A 15,202-nucleotide genomic window follows, 5' to 3' on the forward strand; every position below is an offset into this window, starting at 1 on the left:
GGAAGCAAAAGAAGAATACCAGGAGATTACAAGTAAAAGGTTATCACAGGTTGGGGGGGGGGGGGGGGGGGGGGAGGGAAGAGGAATGGGGACAATTTAAAAGTGCTATGGTATTAGCTACAGTAGTTGCATGCAGAAGGATAAGTGGCAGAAACTGGTGAAAGGAGAAACCATGGTGAAATGAGAGAGTCAAGGAGGTAGTGGGAGGGAAGAACAAGGCCTTCATACTGTGGTTCCAAGAAAGAATTGGGTTAGCAATATAGGAATATAAGAAAACGAAGAAAGGAGCAAATAATGTGGTGACTGAGGAGTGAAGAAAGTGGTTGGAAGAATGGACAATGATGGAAGAAGATAGCAAAGGAAGTAACAAAGTATTGTATGGAATGGTCAAAAGCATGAGGAGAGGTTGGAAAGAGGATGCAACGATGATGGATAGAAAGGAGAAAGAAGTTAATAACAAAGAGACTGTGAAGATAGTGTGGAAGGAGAACTCTGAGCACATGCTAAACCCGAACAGATCTGGATGTGAGGACGAAAGACTTAAGGTGGTAGAAGTAAATTCTGGGTGGAGGGGGGAAGAAGGACCTGACATGAAAAAAAATGGTAACGCTACAGGACAAGACAGAAAGATGAAAGTCAACAGGTAAGGAAGGAGTAAGTGTCAAAATGGTCAAGGCAGCAAGGGGAGGACGGAAAGAGGCTGTACCGCATAACGAGGGTGGTGTGGAATGAGAAGACTCCAAAATATTGGAAGAGGCAATAACTGTCCCTATATCGAAGAAAAGGATTATGAAGGATTGTAGAAACTACACAGGGAAGTCATGCTGATACCACACTGTGCCAAGATAAATGAAAAAACCCTGGAGGACAGACCCTGAATGAGGGTCGGGAACAAACAGAGAGGAACAGTATGGCTTCAGACCTGGTGGGTCAACTATTGACCTCATATTTGCTGTGCGGCAACTCCAGGAGCATCACTATGAATTTGGGGAAGACCTTGTGATTGCCTTTCTCAATGCAAAAAAGGCATTTGATAGCATCTGGAAAGCACTAGAAAAGAAGGGTGTGGAAAAAATAGACAATAAGCAGAATGGAGGAGATGTTCTGTGGAAGCCAGAGCTGTGTGAAAGTGAGAAATGAAAGGATGGATTGATTCCAGCAAACAAATGATGTGGAACAGGACAGAGAATTGTCATCTCTCCTCTTCATCACAGTCTTGGCTGAGATAATGACTAAGCTGGCAGAAAAAACTGGAAAAAGCAATAGTGCTCACAGATGACTTAATGATCTGGGGAAACAGTGAGGAGGAGGTTCAGGAACAGCTGGATGCTTGAGAAGAAACTGTGAAACAGTATAGTATCAAATTTAATGGAATTAAATTTAATGTAAATATATGTGAGATCCTGATTATGACTAGAAAGAAAGATAGACCAACTAGCAGAACACAGATTGGAGGTGAAAAGCTGAAGATGGTGGAAAGTTCCAAGAACTTGGAAAGTGTGATAGATGAAAATGGAAGGAGTGAGAAAGAGACCAGGGAATGTGGCAGACAGGCAGAAGCATTCCTGTGAAGTAATATAAGCCTCATTTAGAACAAAGATGTCCATCAAAAAAAGCAAAGAAGTAAGACATCGAAAGTACTACATCCTAATATTGGCCTATGCATCTGAAATATAGGCAATGAAGAATATAAATGTAAGCAGATTACTGGCAGGTTAAATGAAGCTTCTCAGAAGTAGGATAGGAGTAACAAGGAGATGCAGGATGAGGAATGAGGGAGTAAGGAAAATAATGAAAGAGAAACCCTTGCAGGGCAGATAGACACACCAAGGCTAAGATGGTATGGGCACTTGAAGAGAACAGAAAACAAGTAGATTCCTAAGAGGATACACAAAATGGAGATGCAAAGGAAAAGGACCAAGAGGAAAAACAAGGGACAGATGGCTGAAAGATGTGGAGGAGTGCATTGAAGAAAAGAGGCCAGGACTGGACCAGAGTGATCACAGAAAGATTGTGTGAAAACAGGACTAGATGGCAAAGCTTATGTTCCAAACAGACTCAACCTGTCGTTAGAAACTATTGACAATGATAATGATGATGATCTGTTACACTTGCAGAAAAACAGCATAAGAAGTATAACTGTAATATCAATGCAATAGTACTTATAATTTCCAGACAATGAATACATTTTAATTACTGTAATGACTGGCAAACAACTTTTCGGTGGTAGAGCACTTGCCCACTAAAGGAAAATGTCCAGAGTTTGAGTCTCACATTGGCACACAGTTTTAATCTGCCAGGAACTTTCGTATCAGTGCACACTTGGCTGCAGAGTGAAAATTTCATTCTGGAACTAGACAGCATAATCACATGTTCCACACCACTATGACCTGTCATGCAAATAATCCATGTAACATGAAACAAACAAACTAATGAACTAACCAATCCAGAGCTGAACGGAATTATCACGGAGAACCATGTTGCCTACTCACCAAAAACCATTTTTTTTTTTAACGTTCAACCTGCTTTTCTAGAGGTAAAGACCACACTAAATTTAACTAACAAATCTACCCAGCAATGGTACTATGACCCTCTTCACTTTTGTCATAATGACTGAACTACCAACAGACAAGCAACACAATCACATTGAAGTTGACAGCGAATGCTTAGAATGAATATGTTCTTCCATGGAGAAAAAAATAAAACAAATAAATTATCAGTCATACATAACTAGTTCATACATGCCACAACACTAAATTCTAGGACAAACTGCACTCACAAAGCAGGTACATACAGTAGCAGGGGTTCACTACAGCTATAGAGACAGTTTAACTTTAATCAGATACTTACATTCTGATGCACCAAATAATGTCTTAGTGGGGAAAATCCAAAATTAAAAAGAGTAAATTCAATCACTTACTTCATGTGTTCAAAACTGTTGATAGACTATGACTCACAGTTAAATTGCAAAGGGCTCACAGTTATTAATAAATTGGGCCCAACAGTGTTATGAAGTGTCAAAACTTAAACTTCAGTCTCACAATGCAACACAAAAGAGAACTTCAGCAATAAACATACTGACATATTTTGTCATCTATGCACATTAAAAGCTACCAAACTAAATACACAATGAAGTACAAAGACGACAGGTGCGAACTAACCTTGACTTACGAGAGGCTGGATCATGCTCTGGTGATGACTCTCGATTTTCTCTTGCATCTCTGCTGTGAAGAACACACCAACACACACATGCGATCACAAACATGCAAGCAACATTTAGTACCACATATAATGATTTCGTTGGTAGTGCAGACAACAGTTACATGGACAGACAAAAGTTTAAGGAGAAACAAACAAACTTTGTCAAGTGACTCAAATTTCACCACAATCCTGCAATATGAGCGAAATTCTATACAATATTCTATTAATGTGAGCAATTACATCAGTGTTTCATTGCCTACTATTATCATGCACAAAAAATAATTCCAACAAACACACACACACACACACACACACACACACACACACACAATTCTATTATAACACGCTCACAGGTATTCTATGGAATTCCCTTACAAAATATTATTCTGAGAAAATTCAGCAAACTGAAAACATCTATGCTAAAGGATCAATATATTTAAAAATTTCATCCACACCACCACCACCACCACCAACACCAACAACAACACCAACAACAACAACAAATGACATAAAATAAAAACTGTGTCCACTAGTTGAATTGATGAAACTGAATATGAGATCACATTCTAATAACGAGCATTTGAAGGGGGGCAAAAAACCACCCACACACCAAACAACTACTGAGGAAGAGCTGTCATTCAGGAACATTTTCAGGAAGAGAAACCATGGGAGTGAAACAATTCTCATTCTTTACAAAATATGGGCAATAGTCCTTTTTGACCACTGCTATCTCCTTGAGCTCCCTGTAGCTTCACTGGAAGTCTCAAAGCTCAATAACTAAGTAAAATTTTTTATGTTGCAATTAAAATTATGTCAAGGATACCAAAGTTCTGTTAGCGTCCTTGCACATTACTGCATACTGAAAATGCCGTAACCATCAGTCCATCTTCCTTGAAATACAGACAATTTACACTAAATGCAGAAATAAGTAGAAGATCAGAATATGTCTTTAAAAGATGTTGTCTCAGTCACAGTTCACAAACAAAGAATGAAATGGTAACTTTTTTAACTGCACTCTGCATCTTCCTGTGCAGTATTACATTCAAAATACATCTTTGGATGTGTGGCAGACACCTCACCATTCAAAGCAGAATGAAATAATTAGTACAAAGGGAGGGAGGGAGCGACAGAGGGAGAAGAGCAATAGGTGAAACATGCAAGAGCAACATTGGTATACTATAAATTCAGATATGGTGTCAAGCAAGTCCCACAATTGAAAGATATATTTTACAGTCATTAATTTCTGAAATCAATGAGTATATATTTACTGTCATGTGATGTGTGTGTTGGCTTCAGTAGGATTTTGACTACAGAAGAGGTAATTACTTAAGCTGAATATGGGAAAATACGGCACTTCAGTTTCACATCCTACTGTCAGTAACAATATTAAAATGCTTTTACTGCTATAAAAAGAACTGTAGTCCTAACAGCAGTCATCATCATCATCATCATCATCATCATCATCATCACCACCACCACCATCACCACTTCTGCTGCCGCCACATCTGCCGCCACCACCTACTGTTTCCAGGTGCTGGCTGGGTCTGCTCGGAACATACGCCTCTCTTTCTTTTACTGTCCACCATGTTCCCCTCTCCACATTGTCCAGCCTTCTCCTCTCATCTTGACATGTTCCTTCATCCCAATGATTCATGTGTCTCTTTGTCTTCCTCTACATCTCTTGCCTCATACTGTCATTTCAGGAGCCTGTCCTGGTGTCCTGCCAACTCTCATTCTTTTAACATGATCATATCATCTAACTCTTGCCTTCTCTATGGTCTCTAGTATTGTCTTCTCTTTCACTATTTCTCTCACCATCTCATTTCTTACTCAATCCATTCCAGTAAGTCCTATTCTGCTTCTTTGAAATGTCTTATCTTGAGCCTGTACCCTACTCACTCGGATTTTCTTCATTACCCATGTTTCTCAAGCAAATGTGAGTACTAGATCATAATGTGCTCATTATAACACTTGCCTGATTCTGTGTGGTACATCCTACCTCCATACCAGTGTTCTTACGCTCTGCAGAAATCCATGGGCTGACCTTCCCTTTCACCAATTTCTTATCATTCCTCCTGTTATTGTGTGAATGTGTGAGATGTCTACTTCAAGGAAGGACTTAGTGTGAAAGCTTAAATATTTATTGTATTCTTTTCATGGTGCCTGTGACTTACTGCCTTCTCTATGGGGTGAGTAGCAATTTGTCCTTTCCATATTAATGTTATTCCATAACGGCTTTCCTATTACTACACTTGTATTAGATTGATCTCGACTGTTAGTACACAGAAAGCTGGTAACTGACTGTAAAGTCACATAAATGCTTTGTTTGAAGTATAAGGTAAAAACAGTAGCTGCGTGGTATAGGAGGAAGAGTAATGGATTCTCTCAAAGAAGCTGTTTTTCATCTAACATACGAAAATAAGTTGGTTTCAGTTGCCTTAGACTGCAGTCGTGTGTGTGTGTGTGTGTGTGTGTGTGTGTGTCATTCACGAAGGTCTTAATGGCCGAAAGCTTTATTTGTGACAGTTTTTTTTTTGTTGTGCCTACCTGCAACTCAGCATCTCCAATATATGGGGAGTGACAACTTTTATTTTCATAATATTGTTACATTCAACCCTTGATTTTCCATTGTTTGATAGAAAAATAATGTAATCTAGAACTAACTGTCATAATATCAGTCTGAGTAATTAACACTAGTCAAACTATACTTTACAGACGTAGCTAGCAGTGGTCCCTTCTGCCTATAATTGTTCAACTTGACTCATTCCAGTCCCATGAAAGCTTTCCTTCATTATGTGATTCAACAAAACACATATGTGTATGTGAAAGAGTGACTGATTTGAGTTGACACTGTGTTGTGCCATGCCAATACTGCTGTAGTCATTTACAGTTTCCATCTACACTTCCTGTCCCACTTTAGCAGTATAATAGCAGTGACAAGTGACATTAATGCCAATGTACTGTTTTATATCTTTGCACTGTTCGTGTAGAGAAGGGGCATAAGATCTCTGAAGCCAGCAAATGTGTCTCATCTTCAGAAAGTGTGATTGTCATATTGCGAGATTGGTATTAACCTTTATTTGCACTAATAGAACACACACACACACACACACACACACACACACAGAAAGAGAGAGAGAGAGAGAGAGAGAGAGAGAGAGAGAGTGTTATTGACTGACAACATACATCAAGCCACATACAATAATCACGCACTGTAACAAATGTTGTGCAAGAAAAACAAGTCAACATAGTGGAAAAAAAAAAAGCAACAGAAGAAAGAGACGTGTGTTTCCATTCACGACAGAACACGAAGTGACAATCTGCTGAGCATTCCTTTACCTCTGAGAACTTTCCTCTCCCTCTTCTGCACTAACATGAAACACGTGCTTGGTACACTGTGTCCTTCAAAAAAAAACCTTAATTTGATATCTTCATTTGATTCATGACAAACAAACAGAGGGAGGCTACTCACCTAGATGGTGTCTTGGGCCGTGACAGTTTACGGTCACGTTGTGCTTCTGCTGGTTTCACCTGCCGTGATTTGCAGACACTGTCAACTTCTGTTTGACGTTTACTTGTATTTTCCATGAACTGTCGGTGATCAGCAACAAGTGCCTCTAATGTGGGAAGGTCATCTGGCAATGGTTCTCGTTCCAAGTCAACAAGTGTTCCTTCCAGTCCAGCCAACCATGCCAACAGTTCTTCTAACAGCCCTTCCAAGTCTCTCAATGCTGCCAGGTGATCCTTCAACCTCTGTTCCCGCTAAAATGGGAAAAATTAACATAATAATTAAATACTCTTCCTGGCTCAAAACTTTTCGGAATGAGGAAAAAAACAGCAAAAGTCTGGAAGTTTTCTGCCCATTCTCTCAAGTAGTCATCCAACTACAGGCTTTGTATGACATTCTCTATCATTCACAATACTTTACCGTCATAGACAGTACAGAATCAAAAAGAAATTAACACAAAGAGAAAAACATGATATGAAAAGATCATATTTTGTGCAGGAAATGTAGAAGTATCTTAAAAGTCACCTGTGTTGCCCAGCTAAAAACTTCCTCCCAACGTGATTGTATGATAGTTATCCAGTGTTTTATTACTGCAGCACCATCTGGATGAGCCTTGGCCAAAATTTCTTGTGCAAGTGCAATTGTAGCATTCTTCTCTCTCTCTTTGTCCATCATCTCCTTCATAAATCTAAAACAAACATTATTGTTAAGCACTAATTTTGAAAGCCAGACAAAGCTCAAATAGACAGGCAAAGCTATAACAAACACATTGACATTTATAGCACTCACAGTTATACCCAAACCAAAATGTAGGGTAAATGCAAACTTTCAGTACTCCCTTCATACCCCCAGTCCAAATAAAATTATCACACATGGAGGAGGGTAGAAAGGGAAGGTGTATGGAGGGGGGGGGGGAGATGAGAGAGGGGGGAGGGACAATTTCTAACTGAATGCACCAAAATCAAATTTTTTTGTGGTTGAAACCAAGGTGAGTAGTAACCTGCACAATGGATGATAACAGATCTCTCAATGACCTCTACCAATAAAACAGTGCCTTTTCTCTAGTAACCCAGAAATGTTTTAAGTGCCTGTTCATGGCATGTAAAATCACCTTACAGTGAAAAAAGGAAATCAAATGCACAATGATTATTATATGGGACAACCCTATGCAACAAGTACAAGCATTTGCACTGCAATGTAAGCATTATTTGAGCGGGAGGGTTTAGTTAATGCTATGTAAATATAGGACCCAAAAATATAGTACCTATTTTTGGTAAAACTCACATTTGTTTTTGTTGAAATTTGCATCTAAAGTTTTTTCTTTGTAAATGACTAGACATACACATTTAAAAGTTTGTCATGCTACTTGTCCCAAGACAAAGCCTTAGTGCTTTGAAATTAACTGTTAAAGTGGTGACTGAGGAGCTTTTACAAAAACTTCAACGGTTTTTCCCCAAAATGTTCTTTGACTGTTATCTTCTTTTTGCTCTATTCAAACCTTCAACAAACAATTGTTTCTGCTGACAAGCAACAGCATTCTCCCACAGGTGAAGAGCGTGCTTCTCCAATTTAAGGTGTTCCCTGACTCCCCCCCCCCCCCCCAAAAAAAAAATAATTGCAGTATCTGCAGAATATTGATTTTGACCTTTTGTGGGCACTCGTAGCCATGCGACCCATATTTGACAAAGCTAAAGATAGGACTGACGAAGTATGTAGCGTACAAGTGGAAACCAAAAATAACTTTATCTGCACGTTAGAGGAAGACTTCTGGTGGGCTTTAAATATGTTGGTGGGTTTTGTTTTCCAGTTGCTATTGTCCAGACTGTGAACCCAACAGAACACCAAAACATGTACTGACAGTCAGCTACAAGTGTAAACAAATTAGAATAAGACCACCAGAGGAGAGGTTAGTCATGTGGGGAAACAAGCCCTGCCTACCTCTCACAGCGCAATCAGCGTACACTGGTATTCTGTGTTTCTTCTAAAGCAAAACTGATATGAGGTCATACATACCGCTGATCCTATCTGGTGATCAAGCTCTGTAATGGGCCAGAAAACAAGAAAAGAAATAAACAAGCACAATGCATAACACACAGCATTTAGTAACAGCTATTGCACATTGGCTTGGAAAGAGGGGAACTGTCATATATGCAGTAGTTCAGGCCCAACCTATAACAGTATTGGCCACAACCACATTTCAACACACCTGCCACCTAAAACTGCCTTGTTAAAGTGTCCCCATTATTAGTTAGCAGACAAAAATACACATTTCTTTTTTTTTTTTTTTTTTTTTTAAGATGCCAGATCACATGGCCAAGTCCTATATTGCACTATGCAGCATATTATAAACACAATTTTACCATCCACACTTGGTGTTGTGTCAGAGCATCGTGCACACTAATACACAATTGCATTCATGCACTTTATTTTACAAAATTTTCTTACATACATTACCTTCCCAAATTAAGCTTCAGCAGATGTCATGTAACATTGATAATAGAAAATCTGGTTACATTTTTGATATCTGTATGCAAGTAGTAACGCTATTTCAAACTCTCTCTACAAAAAAGCATTTATTATATAATTTCAAGTTTTCATATTTTTAGTCAGAATTTGCATCTATATCCATATTTATTGCAGATGTTACTTTCTCAGGTCCTTAAATATAAAGTAACTGTTCTAGAAAATTTGCTTTTTTACGACTTGATCAACTTACTTGTCATGTTCGGCAAGTTGATTGCGTGTATCTTGTTCATCTTCTGGCAGGGCAGCCGTAAATCGGAGTCGCATTTCAGCATCAGACAGCCACTCTAAGAGCATGTTCACAGCTTTGTGCAATTTCTCTGCCTATAATCAAAAACAATATTTGTATCTGACATGTAATTCTTTTATTTCTTTGTTAACAGATAACTGTTATACATGATCATTTATTTAATAATGCTACAGGTTTAAGCTGAATTAATGTATATCATTCTTTATTTCCAGTCTATACATGAGCAATTTCTGCGTCTAATTACATTCCAATAAAAACCACACATAATTATGTTAAGAATCGTACTGGCTTTTTTTAACATACAAAAATCAAAACAGCGTTTTGAAATCAAAATGGTGTTGGACTAGATATTCAAGTTTTAGGCAGCCGGTGGACAGAAAAACTGCACGAAATCGTTTATCAGCTTTCCTGGTTAGTCTTTGTACCAAAATTTACTTACGGCTAACCAGCGAAGAACTGACACCCCAAACTCAATTTTATTTGCCCCCCCTTTCCCCGCAGTAACTTTTAAAACTTGTCACTAAGACAGTAGCATCCAACATACTGCTGTTACTAAAATCAGGAATACTCTTTTTGTACACAAAATTAAAAAAGGTGTGTACTACACAGTGTTCTTTACTGGGAAAAAAAAAGAAAAAATATAGTTGGAACATTCAAAGAAAAAAAATTCTGTCTTGGTGAGAATTATACCAAGATTCTACTCCAAAAATTTTGTCTGGCATGTTGCACCTCTTCCTGCTACATTATAAAGCAATTGAGTAGCACAGACTGTTTACAACAAAACACTGACAGTTATCCTTCTTTTCTAAATGGGCACCTTTAAGCCATTTTACTCTGTTATACAAAATCACTCACCTCTTTAAGGGCCTCTTCCAGCCTCTGTGTTTTCTTATGGCTGAGAACTGTGACAGTTTCCCACAGAGTTGTGAGTTCGACAAGTTGTGCCTGAATAGTTTCTGCATCCGCTGCTGTTGCCTTTGCTTGGAGTTCTCTACCTGTGTTCTGCACAGATTCCATTTGTGCTTGTCTGCTGCGTAAATCCTCTTCGAAGGTCTACCGAGAAAGAACATAGACTGATAAACATACAAATGTGTAATGTTTCATACGTACTGAGCACATGAAAGTTCCTCAAGATGTCCACAACTCTTAACAGTGTTTGCGCATAATATATAATGTGTGTGTGATATTTATGGATGTTTTCTAGATTTACAGATGGCAACATTTTGCCAGTTTCATAATTTGTATATTCATTTCCATCAATAAAAAAAATTATGTAATGACTTCCTAATTACAAACTAGTTTACATAATTTCAATAAAAATGTAATTGAGAAAAAAAGAAAAAAAAGCAACCAAAGGAATTAAATGTTAATTGTTTCACTAGAACTCTATACAGTCAATAAATTATCTGATTTAACAATTCAACATTCTTCAAACGTATGAGCTACAGAACTATGGTACGAGACACAGTTAAGACCACAATTAATTTTCTAAATAAGGAAAACTTAAGTTTTCTCACTTTATGCTGTTCCACTAATGCAACAACAGTGTCAAGGTCTCCGTGAACTGGACCTTCTGCACCGAGGGTTGATTCCACCTGTTAAATATAGAGAAAAAATAATTGTCAAAAATGAATGGCATTTTTGGCTATGCAATAGTGTCATATAGTTCTCTAAGTGATTACAGCTCACCTTGTGCAACCAATCCAGCAAAGCTTGTACAGCATCCTTAAACTGGCCCGAAAACAGCAGCGCTTCCTCCAAGCGACGCTGCCTGTCCACCGACTTTGCACAGACAGAAGTCCAGCGTGCCTTCAAATCTGTCAACATCTGTCTCAAAGCTGGTTCATCAGTCTTTGGTGCACGTTCTTTCAAGGATTTTCCAGCTCTCATTGTTGCGTCATATGCCGTCTGCAATGTAAGGTTTTGTGTAAAGCAAAAAATAACAGAGAAAGAGACATTAAACTGCTTTATTGCTTTTAGGGTTCTTCAGCATGTAGTGGCTAACATTTCCAAAAGAAAAATACTTGATAACTGTTCCTGAGAAAAAGGTGTTTTGAAAGGTGCTTTCAGAACATTCTCAGATGAAAAGAGTGTTTGTTCCTATCTAATACAAACATCAACAAATTGTTTTAAAGACGAGATCTCAACATGGAACCTCAAGCAATATACATATTGCAATTGCACCTGAAAATGATGAGTAGCTACCTCATTAAAATACTGTGCAGTTTCCACACTACACGATACAACACCTAACAACATTATGTACAATTTGTATATCTACAACACTGACTGAAACACATGCCAAAGTTTGATCTCTGCAAGAAAGTGTGTTGGGCACACTGCTACCACGATAAAACCAGATTTTTTTGTTGCTGATATAACACAAAAAGGAGGAAAAAAAAAGATTTCGTTGCAACATGGATTTTGCTTCCAGACAAGTGACTTACAGTCTCATGACAGAGGACTCAAATGAACTTATTTTGTTCCTGGTTCCCAGCATTAGATATTTTAAGAAAAAAATTATATATTGTCCCTACAATTAACCATAATACGTATATGTCACATAATGCCAGTAACAAATTGTAAACATTTTAATGAATATATTTCTTATGTTGGAAAATTTATAAATGACCACCTGAACAAATTATGAAAAATCCAGGATGCAATAATGACAAGCATTGATCACTACTCACTATATAGTAGAAACACTGGGTTGCAGATATGCGCAACAAAAAGACTTAACAAGTAAGATTTTGGCCAATAGGCCTTCCTGTGAATTAAACACACACACACACACACACACACACACACACACACACACGACTATTGTCTCTGGCCGCCTAGGCCAGAGCAGTAGTTGTGTGTAAGTTGGTGTGTGTGTGTGTGGGGGGGGGGGGGGGGGGGGGGGGTTGTTAAGTAGCAATCTATCCTTTTCACAATAGAGTCACTTGAACAATCTCCAGTACAAGTAAAAGAGAACTTCAGTTAACCTGCCCCCACCACCCATGGATTGTTACTCCCATTAGGCATCCATTGCTTGCGGTCTAGCCTCTGTGGCCAGACACAGTGATTGTGTGCATGATCTGTGCTTGCGTGAATGTGTGTGCATTTTCTACTTTTAACAACTTTCGTCCAAAAGCTTAAATGTAAAGTAGTTTTTTTGTTGCGCGTTTCTGCTGTTCAACTTTTGTCTATACGGTGAGTAGCACTATCTGTTCTGTACCTTGATTTTTCATTGTTTGGAATATAAAATTAAGTCTGATGAAATCAAAATCTTCACATACTTATCTACTTATTGTAATTCTTGTGACACAGATCGGAATGGTACAACAGCAACTCTAAATGGGTCAATAATTGAAGACTGAAAATAAGAAATACTGAAAGTGCCAAAATTTGATATTTTTATTTTCTATGAAAATCGCTAAATGTGTCATGGCTAACAAGCCGCAGAAGCCTCCTTGTCCTTCAAAATACCTCCATTAAGTGCAGCAGTGGGCAAATTTATTTGTTTGTGACATGAGGGGCACTGAATGTGCTACGTGTGTCTGACCATGGTGGCAAACATGTTATAACCTCTTTTTAACTTGCAAGCAACAATCAATAATACATTTCACTTCATTTCAGTTATTTTTTACTTGAATCTTTTGAGTCCACTGCATTACGACAGAAAGGAAAGGCAAGACAAGATAAAAAACATCAAGAAAAATCCTGAACTAAGAACTCAACAAAAGCTATATGTAACAAAGGTACAGCTGATGCTCACAAACATCCACCATAACATGATGTAAGCTAAAATGATAATTTAGTTGTGTATTGTGCTATGTAAAAAAAAAAAAAAAAAAAAAAAGTAGCATGTTATCCTGAGGTGCAAACTGTACGACCTTCCTACACTAGAAAATATTCTTCGGCCTCTATTGACCAGCAAATGAAGTGTTGAACAAATGAAGGATCCATTACCAAAGTACAGCAATTTTATTTCTAACTGTGCCTGAAATGTCAATACTGTATCCTTTGTTTGTGCTCAGATGTAAGTGAAGTGATGCTGTGTACATTTAGTGATTCCTTGGAAATAAAGCATGGTACTTATGTATTTATCTAAACCTTCATTTTTATACACATTTTTTAAAAATTCTAAATGTGCTAAAATTTTGCAAAAATTTTTTGTCAGACATTAAAAATTATGCAATATTTTAATTTACACTCGCTCAAATAAAAAGACCTGTAATGTAACTGTGTCACAGTTTTTTCCATTTTCTTACATTCTGCACTTTCAGTATTTCCCACTCCAATATACAATTATAATCTTAATGGTGTATGGAAACAGGTTCTCCAAAACTGGAGACTAAAGACTAAAGTGAAATTTACAAAGTTGTCTGTATTACAAAGGGAGTGGTGGTGCTACTATACTCTCTCTGTTCATCATAAGACCAAACCTAACATAAAGAAACACAAACACGATGCTTGGTCAAAGCCGTAATACTCATACACTGGTGGTGTTATGCTCTTGGAAGTAAGTCCTACTTATGTATTAGATATCCAACTACTAAGTTACATTAAAAGAAACTAAGATATTCTAATGTATTAACAGCCATCAAAATTTTTCTTAATCATGCTTTAGCTATGTAGTTTTTACTTCAAAAACAGTGTACAGTCACAGTCTCTGTACTGTTGTGCTCCGATTGTCGCACTGTTAATAAGCAGCATGAAAGTGGCTGAGGCTGCTTTCTGCTTTGTAGAGAAACACACATATGGAACACGATTAGAAAGTGCCTGAGAAGTAGGTTTTCTGTTGTGACAGTGCCACAAGATTTAAAAGTGCCGCTACATCAGTACACAAACACGGCGATAGAGGTGCTCCGCAGCTCGGCTGAGCGCGGGAGCGCCACCTGGCTATGAACGGCGCCGGCCGCATGTCACAGCACGGCAGTGGAGTGACAGCTACGGAGTTGGTGGCATGAAACCCACTATTGTTTCTACGTTTGTATATCCACGCAATTTATTAGTGAATTAAAGGTTATAACACTTTTTGGCGACGAGGTCGGATATTTTTTTTTTCCAGCGTTGGAGTATTGCGCGTTCGTGTCTGGGCAGACATGGAACAGCTTATGCAAGCGCTCATTGAACAACAAACACAGCTGACGGCTGCATTTCAGGTGTTGTCGACGTCGCTTACTCATCGTCTGTCGTCCTCTTCTCCGCCTCCGTTCCCTCCTTACGACAAGGCCGCTGAAGACTGGGAGGATTATGAGAAGCGTTTGCGGCAACACTTCTTGGCTTTCGGCATTGTCAACGCTCCGATGTGTAAGTCGTTATTTCTATCTTGGATTTCCCCACGGATCTATCAGCTGCTATCTCAGTTAGCACGTCTGCGGGAACCTGCCTCTCTGTCCTTCCAAGAAATGTGTGATTTATTGTCTAACTATTACCGAAAAAACACCCACGTCGTTGCTGCCTGCGTGGCGTTCTACCGGTGTCGTAAACAGCCCCATCAATCTTACCGGGCTTGGGCGGCGGAACTACACGGTCTGAGTACGAAATGTCAGTTTGTCATGGACACTCATCATGAGTCTTATGCTGCGTTCCTGTCGACGAGGACGAGGCATCGGACATGGATGTTAACTGTGTGCTTTCTCAAACAAATAAGTTGTTTGTTACTGTTCGTGTTCTGGATAAAGACATTCGCATGCAAGTGGACACTGGCTCTGCAGTAACTCTCATTA

The 15,202-nt window shown here is 38.6% G+C and overlaps 1 protein-coding gene across 1 annotated transcript in view; it reads right to left on the reverse strand.

Moving 5' to 3' along the window:
- The window catches only part of LOC126092273 (microtubule-actin cross-linking factor 1), a 497,641-nt gene that overhangs the window by 73,983 nt on the left and 408,456 nt on the right, over nucleotides 1–15,202 (reverse strand). The window contains exons 79-85 of the mRNA XM_049907790.1: nucleotides 11,172–11,390; nucleotides 11,000–11,077; nucleotides 10,338–10,535; nucleotides 9,426–9,556; nucleotides 7,235–7,397; nucleotides 6,674–6,963; nucleotides 3,162–3,224 (exon numbers count right to left, since the gene is read on the reverse strand). Of these exons, the coding sequence (XP_049763747.1) occupies nucleotides 3,162–3,224; nucleotides 6,674–6,963; nucleotides 7,235–7,397; nucleotides 9,426–9,556; nucleotides 10,338–10,535; nucleotides 11,000–11,077; nucleotides 11,172–11,390 (1,142 nt within the window). The remainder of the gene's footprint in view (nucleotides 1–3,161; nucleotides 3,225–6,673; nucleotides 6,964–7,234; nucleotides 7,398–9,425; nucleotides 9,557–10,337; nucleotides 10,536–10,999; nucleotides 11,078–11,171; nucleotides 11,391–15,202) is intronic.

The sequence above is a fragment of the Schistocerca cancellata genome, chromosome 7, assembly GCF_023864275.1.
Source record: "Schistocerca cancellata isolate TAMUIC-IGC-003103 chromosome 7, iqSchCanc2.1, whole genome shotgun sequence".
NCBI classification, from domain to species: Eukaryota; Metazoa; Arthropoda; class Insecta; order Orthoptera; family Acrididae; genus Schistocerca; species Schistocerca cancellata.